A 9,450-nucleotide genomic window follows, 5' to 3' on the forward strand; every position below is an offset into this window, starting at 1 on the left:
CGCTCCTGCCTCCGCCTGCCTAAATCAAGTCCCTCAACCGAGTACACACAACGAAGAAAGTCCGACAATTTTATTTAGCATAGTTTTATCTATTGTAATAGAGGACCCAATTCAACAACAACTCATACCTGAGGGTCGATGCGTCTCAGGAGCCAATCAGATATGCCGTTCCGTCGTTTGTAAAATCCGGCACCTTGGACTTACATGTTAGTACGTGTGATGTTCTGACATTAGTGCCAGGGAGTCAGTAAGGCTTGTTGTTTGTAGTATTTGTTAAGAATGAGCAATGAAGAAAGAGCGAGCCGAAAAATGACCGAAAAATTAGCGTAATTTCGATTTCGGCCGAAAAAATGAGCGAAGATTTCCAAGGTGAAATGGCAGAGTAATGAGCGGAGTGGTGGTCTGGCGGCTGGGGCAGGACAATGAGTGGAGGGAAAATGAATACCGTAGCACCAGTAGATTCTGATTTCGATTCTTCATGGACTGGAATCCTGGCTAGCATATTCCCTTCCATCCTTCTATAATATCCTTCTAAATTGCCCGCGATGGCATTCTGCAATTACCATGGCTGGTCGCATCAAGAAAACAAAGCTGAAGAAGGCCCACAACTCTCTTTACAAGGTATCCAAGCGCAATGCCGGGCCACTCAACGGCCACGGCGCCTCTGCCCTCCGACTCGCTCTCTCCCGTACTACCTCGGCGACCTCGACCGTGCCACCGACAACCGCGGCAGTTCCGACTCGAGTGGCCTCAACGGCTGCTCCGGCAACCTCCACGGCGGGTCCGGTACCCTCGGCGACTGCTTCGATGACCTCGATTCCAACTGCAGCGATTGATGTCATTGAGATAGACTCGAGCGACGATGATGAGGTACACGGAGCCCTTTGCAACATCGATGGAGTACTATTGTTTCTTCCATAGAATTCGACGACCGAGGGCGCGACGAATAGCAGTGTCCCTGCGCCGGCCAACGCTCTCGTCCAAGACGATAACGACATTGTGGGTATCCATGTTACACATATCGTGGTTGATACTCTGTTCTAGCCGAGTGGGTCGCGGCTGGAATACCTTGCTTCGTCACTGTACCGCGAGTCGCGGGCCATTCGAGCCCACGGCGCCGCGAGCGACGGCATGTCGGCGTCTGCTATGGCTGTTTTTTGGACCATGTCGCTCAGTTCACAGAAGACGCGGCCGATGCTTTCAGCCTCATGCTCTCGCAGCACACAGCCGCGTCGGAAGGCGCCGTCTCAGCGTGCTGCAACGCAATGCCCTCGGCCACGAAGCGATGCGCGATGCGTCGAGACTCATGCCCCTACCGAAAGACGGGCAAGCACGTCGATAGCGCCACGTCGCCGCCTCCAAGTGCTGCACCAAAGGACCGCGAAGCAAGGGCCTGTGAGAGGAGCCGGCACACGTGCCGCCATCACAATCCAGCGTACGGCCGCTTCGTTCGCGAGCTGCACGGCGATTCGGGCGGTAGCCCACGTGCACGCGGGGCATACGTCGAGGTCGACCACGGGAGGAGCAGGAAGGAAGCGATCGCTCGTCTCCATGCCCACGACGAGAACCAGTTCAAAACGAGACACTCCTCGGGCCTTACGAACCAGCGCGTCACGGTCTTCGAATGCATCACGCATGCGAACTGCGGACGACGGGGTCGCGTGGTGGCGACCGAGTCTGCTACTCGGTTTGCCGTCGAGTTTACGGGCACACACAGTACCGAGTTCTCGATGCTCGTCCGTCAAGGCATCAACCCATCGATCCGCGACGAAGTCGACTTGCTGCTCGTCGGTGGCATGGGTCCCAAGGCCATTGTCTCCTTTCTCAAGAACAAATATGCGACCGACGCTCTGATGCTATCGCGCGTGCCCAAGGAGGGGGCAATCAAGGCCCGGGGAGTCTACGTCCGACGGACAGCTACACATGGACGGTGACAACGACACCACCATTACCCAACGCGAAGCGCAAGCCGTCGCCGAGCGTATCGCCTGGATTGTCACGTTGCCGGCCCGTAGTGCATCTCCGAAGTTGTATCACCTCGTAATCCTTCATGACAGTCATCCGCACCATTTTTCTGTATGGTGAAAGCAGCAGGGCGTCCGTCATTTGTGTGCACGTTCTGCCAACCACACTCACTTGTCCTCGATTGTGGGTCCCGCTATCATAGCTAACCCATACTATCTACTAGTACTACGATATTGCCCTCCGCTCATTCTTCCCTCTGCTCATTATTCTACCCCTGCCGCAAGGCCTCTCCGCTCATTATTTAGAGCACCCCCACACATCAAGATCGAGCACCTAGTGCTATCTACTAATAGTGCGAGGGAGTCGATACAACTTGTTGATTGTCGTACTTGTGTAGGCGACAACATGTATGCGTTCCGTGTGAAAGCTTGCTAATGATGATTCCGGCGGGTTGATTTCCGCCGCCTTCGCTCCTGCAGCCTGTACACGGCAGCTAGACAGGTCGCGTCTCAAGTGGTCGTACACAAAAGCAAGGGAGATACATTGATTTCCCTTGACAACACAAATCAACGTGCTGGACACAGCCCACGCAAGCTGCCGCAAGCGGTTCTTATTGCACCCCGTTCTATAGACAAAGTGTAAGAATACAATCTTGAAGTATGTACATGCTTCGAATGGTGTTTTCGTACATTATGGACTACTGTTTGGACCCCACGTGCTGCGACCAAAAGAGATACCCGCCGCCCATGACCATGGCCAGGCCCACGACGGTAAACATCGCACCGACAGCGCCGAGGGCATCGGCCGACCGTTCTTGGCGTTGCACGAGGCCCTCGTGGCCGCCGTAGACGACAAAGCTCGGGCGGCCTTGCAGATGGCGGTGCCCCGGCGGCGCCAGCGTCCACGCCAGCGTCGGCGCACCGGTTTCGCCGTACACGAGCGCACTCTCGACGATACCAATGCCCGACACCACGTCATTGTTGGGAATCGTGCGCTCGGCGGTGCGGTACCCAAGCGTCTTGCGGCGCGGCTCGTCCCCGCCGAGCACCGAGATGTTGGTGTCCTTGGCCGGCGCGAAGGCGTCTTCGCCCTTGCGGTAGAGCATGCTAAAGTACGACGGGTGGCTGAGCACGACGCGGCGGCCATCGTGCGCGTCGACAGCCACGTTGCCGCCGACCTCGGACGATGCGACTTGGTGCTCGGTCTGCAAGACGAGGCCGTCGCGGCCGACCTCTTCGGTCACTTGGTACGTCACCGACCGAATGCGGATGGCGTCGGCAGCACCGGCTTCGACACGCCGGGCGAGGGCGCTCTTGTAGAGCGGCTGGTTGACGCGGGCGAGGCGGCCCGTGAACTGCACGTACGCCGTCGTACCTGGCGTTGCTGGCACAGGCGGCAGCGAGTCAAACGGAAGGCTCGCGCGCACGACGTCGACGCCACCGAGGGCGTCGTCGCGGAGCGCATAAAAGACGCGGCCAAAGAGGACCGAGACGCCGCCGCCAAGGACGAGCCCCACGCTTGCGCTCATGGACTGTGGGCGACGAGGACGGACTTTCTCAAATGAGCCAATCAGCGATCCGCCAAAAAATCGAAGCAACCAATGAGAATGCAGCATGTACCGACCAACGTTCACGACATTGCACGTTCAACGACTCTAAACACGGGCGAGCATGACCGAGGCCGCATCGTTGGTGGGGCAAAAGCGAAGGCTTGGCGGGTAGGACGCTCCGTGTGTTTATCAAGGGTCGCATTCGGTCACTTGACGGCGACGCAGTCGAGTTGGGAAGGCATACTGGCTTGGAACACCTCCGATTGCGTTGTGCACGGCGCATTGAGTGGCAGTAGCTGATGGGCTTTCCCACAACCTTTCTCGACGCTGGACACAGGCCTATGGACGATGCGACGCGTACAAGCGTGGAGCCTCGATGAACAGAGCGTTGACGAACGAGGTTGTCGTCGCACCAATGTACCGTACCTAGCATAGTTATCGCGTGCGTCGACTGTCTGTTCCGTGTCCTTAGAGCCAACAAAGTCCTTGGCCGCGGCGTGGCGACAACCGACATGCTTGGGACTGCGTACTACGGAGTCCGTAGCATTTGGGGTCGGCTCAGGCTTGAGATTTCGAGCCGGCTCGAAGCCGAGCCGAGCCGAGCCACGGTGACCCCTAGTGACGCCCCACACATGCAACAGGTGAAATGCGTTCCCAAGTTCGTCTTTCTCGAGGACTTATTGATGTGTGGTGCATCAAGCGCTCGCTGCCGCACTGCTGTGCTTAATGATGTGCCACGTCATATTACACGGGTTCTTTTTCACGCGTGAAAAATGCATCGCGTTTCCCACGCGTGCGACTATCCGGATACCGCCACAGGTCGCCAGTTTGCACTTGCAGGGAGATGCTGCTGCGCCCGGTCTTGCGGCTGCTAGCGCTCGCTGGCGCCGCTGGCGCTGCCGACGTCTTTGCGTATCGCACGTACGCCGAGATGGTCGCGACGATGAAGACGCTCAATGCGACGTCGCCGGGCCTTGTGGACCTCTTTGTGGCGCAGGACCGGTATGGCCTGCCGTACCCGCCCGAGCTGCAATGCGAGGAAGAGAACGCGCCGGCGCCGTGCAAGCAGTACGTGCTGCGCATTACGAACGAGTCGACGCTGCAGAAGGACCGGCCGCAGGTCTTCTTTAGCGGCGCGCTGCACGGCGACGAGCGTGTCGGGCCACAGGCAACGATCGAGCTCGCGCTGCTTCTGGCGTCGTACGCTCACGCGTACGCCACCGCGCCATCCGACGACGCCAGCGTGCTTTCGACGCAGGAGTGGATCTGGCGGTACGTCCTCATCTGCGCCACCACTGCACGCACTCACTGCGCGCGTAGCCTCGTCAACACGCGCGCGATCTACCTCATGCCCATGACCAACGCGTTCGGGTACTTTCAGCACACGCGCGAAGAGAATGGCATCGACCCGAACCGCGACTACAACTACAAGGTCAACGGCCACTGCATGGAGGCCATGACAAGGTACAGTAACCGCGCCCATGGACGTCCATGGTCTTGACAGAAACGCAGTCGCGCGGTGAACGAAGTCTGGCGCGATCACTTGTTCCAGCTGGCCATGACCTTTCACGGTGGCATGCGCTGCGTGACATACGAGTGGGGTTCGCCCAACCACATGACCAGTACGCGCCATATATCCTCGACGTCGATGATGGCTCATGGCTCGAAACTGCAGGCGGCCGAAGTGAGCGATCGCCGGACGACACGAGCCAAGTGCAGCTCGGCGATGCGCTCGCTCGCTTTGCCGGGCCATTCGCCGACGGCGCGTACTACCCGACGGGCACCATGAACGACGTGGTCTATGGTGTCTACGGCGGCATGGAAGACTGGGCGTACGACGAACTTTCGTGTGTCGAGAAACACGCAACTTTATGTCGTAGATATGCGGCGTCGTGGGAGAATGCGTTGGCGGCAGAGCCCGTTTTTACGCCGTGCACGCCGTCGCAGTACGGCGGGTACCCAGCCGAGAAGACGGTCTACAATAACGCGACCCATCGCGCGTTTAACATTCTCGTCGAAACCTCCAATGCCAAGCAGCCGTCGGCGTCGAGTCTTGGCGCCAAACGTGCGATCTACAGCGCGGATCTTCAAGTAAACCGTCTCTCTCGCAGTCAAGATGGCGACGCGCACTGGCTAGGACCTCGCGATCGCACCGGAAGGCCACGTGCCTCAAAACATCCGCCTTGGGCTGCTCCTCATTGATATGGTGCAGCCGTACGTTCGCTGGCTAGCAACCACGTCTGAGGTAGGACCTCGTGCACGGATATATGGGCGGACAAGCCTTTTTTCATCTAGTGGAACAGAGTGGCGGCACCGACCGCAGGCTCGGGCGACGTGGTCGTCGACTGCCTCGGTGGCGACGACTGCCTCGTCTCCGCGGCGACGACCCATCTCCGCGTGGGGTGGGAGGTTCTCGGTAGCTTTCAAGTGGATGCAACTTTCGTCCAAGTGTCCAGCGACCCGGAATTTCCGGCCTCGAGTACAGACACGCTACCTATTTGTGTCAAAACCTTTCATCTCTCTATGTAGAGACACAAACCTATCCCTCGCACCAAGGCCGGACCCGGTATTATCGACATCTCGCCTCGCGCCAAAGCAAAAGGGTGTCTCAACTGCTAAAACCGTAGGCGAGGGTACTATGTCCACGCTGAGACGCCGCCGTCCGCGGGCCAGAACGCGTCGAATGGACCGTTCTTTATGGATTACATTTCACTGCCTACGAACGCAACGGCGACCGGCGCCTTGTACGTCCGCGTCGCCGCCATGGTGGACCAGGTTTGTCCATTGTAGATACCACGAAAGAGAGGTGTAGCGAAGGAGGATTCACTACGGCATTAGGGCTGGGCGACACAGGCCCATCCGTCGCCACATGTGCGCCCGCAGAGCCATCTTGTGAACGCACGCACCGACCCCTCGTGCGCGCACATGCATCGTGGCAGCATATCGAGTAACGATACAAATGGCTAGATACGAAGCGACGTCGAATGGATACCGCATTCGAGGCCAAACCTACTTTTACTCGACCGTACAACTTGGTGCAAGCGTTGCGAGAATGACTCACGACGCTATGTAGACCAAGGCGGTGCGTGTGACGGAAGACCAAGCCGCCTCGGTGGTTGCGCGAGGTAGTCGGACCGTTGAAATGTCAAGACTCAGGGGCCGTTGTAGAGGGATTGACCGCGGCCGCGCTGACACCATCGGTGGTCGCGGCCATCGGCCTTATCTCGCTCGTCGTTGTCGTCGCGCTTGCTGTCGTGCTCGCCAAGCGCCGTCGGCCCCGAAAGGCCAAGAAGCCCCAGTACCAGCCAACTTCGGGCTCGGAAGCCGATGCGATGCAGAAGGAGCTCGACGAAGCCGCCGCCAGTCCAACCACCGACGTCTCGGTTTAAAAAGGTTCGCTGCACCGTCGTCGTCTACTCTACGGACCTGTCGGTTGGCCTGTCGTTCTCGTACTTGACGTAATTGAACCGCGTAAAAACCCTGTTTTATAAGTCTCGTCGTCCACGAACTAGGCTTACTCCATAATTTCAGAGCGGCACATTTTGATGCTGCACAAGTGCCCAGACAACTAGAGCAAGCTCCATTCTGGACCCAAGTCCCCTCCTTGCTCGATCACTTCTTACGTCATCACCCCCAACAACTCCAAAACTGCTCACAAAATGCCGTAGCGATCCTGTGTCCCGTTGCGTCCAGTCGCAAGGTCCCTTCAGAGGCTATGATCTGCTTAAATTGCAGCAGCAACATGGACGATGTTTAGGTCATCTACGTACATCTGGAGGAGCAGTCGGACCCTGTATTCGGGGGTTGAGGCTCGGGTGGCTCACAAGCTGATATGCACGATGTGTGGCCAGGTGTTGGCAGAAGGGTGCCATGGCGCGACACTTTCGACACTTGATGTGGTAGGATGCTGGCAGCACCAGATCGGACCTCTCTCTAGCTCCTTCTATACTTACAGGTTGCTGACCAGTGTATAGTCTTCAGTAGCGACAGCGCCACCTTGTCACTTTGTATTTTCGATTGCACCGCGCACGATGCAACTCGCGTCCCTTCTTGGCTTTGTAGCGTTGGCCCGCGCCGTCGCCCGTGACGCGTGCACGCCGACGACCCCGGAGCCGACGACGCCGGCACAAACGACGCCGGCGCCGGTCTCCATTTGCCAGACCTTGGTGGATGGCAAGAAGATCTACCTCGCGCAGATGGTCGGAAGCACCAAAAACTACCTCGGGTACTGCGTTGGCTGCAAACTCGACGCGTACAGCTACAAGCTGCCAGCGCGCGTCAACAAGTGGTGGCATCCGATCACGATCTCAACGATCCCGGGTGGCTCGCTTGGGCTCCAGATGGACACCGGCCGCTTCTACAGCCGCTGCGAGAACTGTGGCAACGCCGCCAACCAGGTCGTGCAGCGCTATACCAAGTGGCAAGCGTCGGTGTCGACCCACTGGACGTGCGAAGACGTGAGTGAGACGCACATTCGGCTCAAAGACTTCAAGGGCGAGTACATGACACGGCGCGAGTACTTTCGACCTCTTGATGGCCACATTGTCTATAGTAGCTCCCTCAATGCCACGGACGACGGCCAATTGTGGACCGTGGATCTCACCGCACCGTAGCACCGTCGGTCGACAATAGCCCGACCTTGAATAGAACCATGCGATGGGAAAGACATTTGTTGTACTTCATTTTGATCATCCTGCGAGACGTGACGAGCACAACCGAGCTCGAGGTCGTCACTACGCGGCCTGCACTGGTGACCGAAGACTAGAATTGGGGTCGGAGCTGTCTCAAAAACCGCCTTCAACAGTACTGCGAGGTCCTCCACAGCGTGCGTGGCTGCCATCAGCCTCCCGTCGATCCCGCTCGACACGAAGAAACACAACGAATGACATTGTGCGACTCTCGTCAACGTACACAAACTAGATTGGGATGTCGCCGCTCTCAATTTGATGTGAACCGAGCTGCACATGTCGTCTTGTAGAGTGAAAGGAATCAATCAATCAATCAATTAATCAATCAAACGTGTTCGTATTGAAATCAAATTGGCAAAAACTAACTCGATGCCGGAACGCGAAGGGAGCTGGCACCAGCACTTGGTCGTTGGAAGTGAGCTGCGCACGGAGAGATCCATCCCGCGGTGGACTCCACTCGCCGAGGGATAGGAATGAAAGGAAGCAACCATAATTGACTATTAGCGTTGATACACCATCGCTTGCAGCGTCTGCATACTCTGTTTGAAATACTGTCGTTGCTTGAAATATCGCCGCACGCCGTTGGCCGCGCGCCGCGCCCGCTCGTGCGGGTCCATGGCCAGGATGTCTTGAATCGACTCGCAAATGGCGCGCGTCGGCACTTCAAACATAAAGTTCTGGCCCATCGTGGCTTTGTCGGCCCACGGCGTGATGCCGTGGATGAGCACCCCCGAGTCGTCGTCGACAAACTCGTCCATGGGGGGCGCGTCCGTCGTCACAACGAGGGCGCCCGCCGCGCGCGCTTGGTTGATGTAGTGGCCAAACCTACTCGATGAGCGAGTCAGTCATACCGGATCGTAGTCGAGGGTACCCTTCCATGGCACTCGGACACACAATCACCGTCGCGTCGTTCAAGATCTTTGCAAAGCCCAAAGATGAGACGTACTTGCCAAAGTGAAAGTCGACGTTGGCCGGCGGCTTGTCGCGCCAGAGCTCGTTGTACGTGCCGTTGGACCAGTCGTCGCTCGAGTACTGGTGCAAGATCGGGAACTCGGGGTGGTCTTTCCAGCACTGGAGCATGCGCCCCGCGTTCTTGAACGGACTCTTGCCGTTGGCGTGCACGACGCTGAGTTGACTAAAGTTTTTGGGGGCGAGGGTGCCATTGAGCTGGCCGTGCTGGCTCGCGTTGCGCACCAAGACGGTCGCGTCGCTCGTCGTGTGCTGAGTGTAGAGCACCTTGGCACCGCG

The 9,450-nt window shown here is 57.9% G+C and overlaps 5 protein-coding genes across 5 annotated transcripts; 3 read left to right on the top strand and 2 right to left on the bottom strand.

Moving 5' to 3' along the window:
- Window positions 1-545: 545 nt before the first annotated feature.
- Window positions 546-2,302, top strand: SPRG_05538 (hypothetical protein; the record flags this gene model as incomplete). Its single annotated transcript, XM_012344256.1, has 3 exons — window positions 546-786; window positions 1,045-1,800; window positions 2,271-2,302. The coding sequence occupies 3 exons, from the start codon at window positions 546-548 to the stop codon at window positions 2,300-2,302; spliced, it is 1,029 nt and encodes a 342-aa protein (XP_012199646.1).
- Window positions 2,303-2,626: 324 nt separating this feature from the next.
- SPRG_05539 (hypothetical protein) lies at window positions 2,627-3,517 on the bottom strand. Its single transcript, XM_012344257.1, has one exon. It carries the CDS (start codon window positions 3,491-3,493, stop codon window positions 2,663-2,665), a length of 831 nt encoding a protein of 276 aa, XP_012199647.1. The 5' UTR covers window positions 3,494-3,517; the 3' UTR covers window positions 2,627-2,662.
- Window positions 3,518-4,346: 829 nt separating this feature from the next.
- SPRG_05540 (hypothetical protein) lies at window positions 4,347-7,006 on the top strand. Its single transcript, XM_012344258.1, has 13 exons — window positions 4,347-4,786; window positions 4,835-4,978; window positions 5,027-5,136; window positions 5,190-5,346; window positions 5,395-5,605; window positions 5,652-5,759; window positions 5,810-5,993; window positions 6,044-6,080; window positions 6,142-6,289; window positions 6,353-6,429; window positions 6,482-6,539; window positions 6,588-6,639; window positions 6,683-7,006. Exons 1-13 carry the CDS (start codon window positions 4,359-4,361, stop codon window positions 6,901-6,903), a joined length of 1,935 nt encoding a protein of 644 aa, XP_012199648.1. The 5' UTR covers window positions 4,347-4,358; the 3' UTR covers window positions 6,904-7,006.
- Window positions 7,007-7,545: 539 nt separating this feature from the next.
- SPRG_05541 (hypothetical protein) lies at window positions 7,546-8,127 on the top strand (the record flags this gene model as incomplete). The annotated part of the gene is made up of 1 exon (XM_012344259.1): window positions 7,546-8,127. One exon carries the CDS (start codon window positions 7,546-7,548, stop codon window positions 8,125-8,127), a length of 582 nt encoding a protein of 193 aa, XP_012199649.1.
- A 575-nt stretch (window positions 8,128-8,702) lies between these two features.
- SPRG_22166 (hypothetical protein) lies at window positions 8,703-9,438 on the bottom strand (the record flags this gene model as incomplete). The annotated part of the gene is made up of 2 exons (XM_012344393.1): window positions 9,074-9,438; window positions 8,703-9,027 (listed from the first exon to the last, which is right to left on the bottom strand). Exons 1-2 carry the CDS (start codon window positions 9,280-9,282, stop codon window positions 8,703-8,705), a joined length of 534 nt encoding a protein of 177 aa, XP_012199783.1. The 5' UTR covers window positions 9,283-9,438.
- Window positions 9,439-9,450: the final 12 nt, after the last annotated feature.

The sequence above is a fragment of the Saprolegnia parasitica genome (assembly GCF_000151545.1).
Source record: "Saprolegnia parasitica CBS 223.65 unplaced genomic scaffold supercont2.17, whole genome shotgun sequence".
NCBI lineage: Eukaryota > Oomycota > Saprolegniomycetes > Saprolegniales > Saprolegniaceae > Saprolegnia > Saprolegnia parasitica.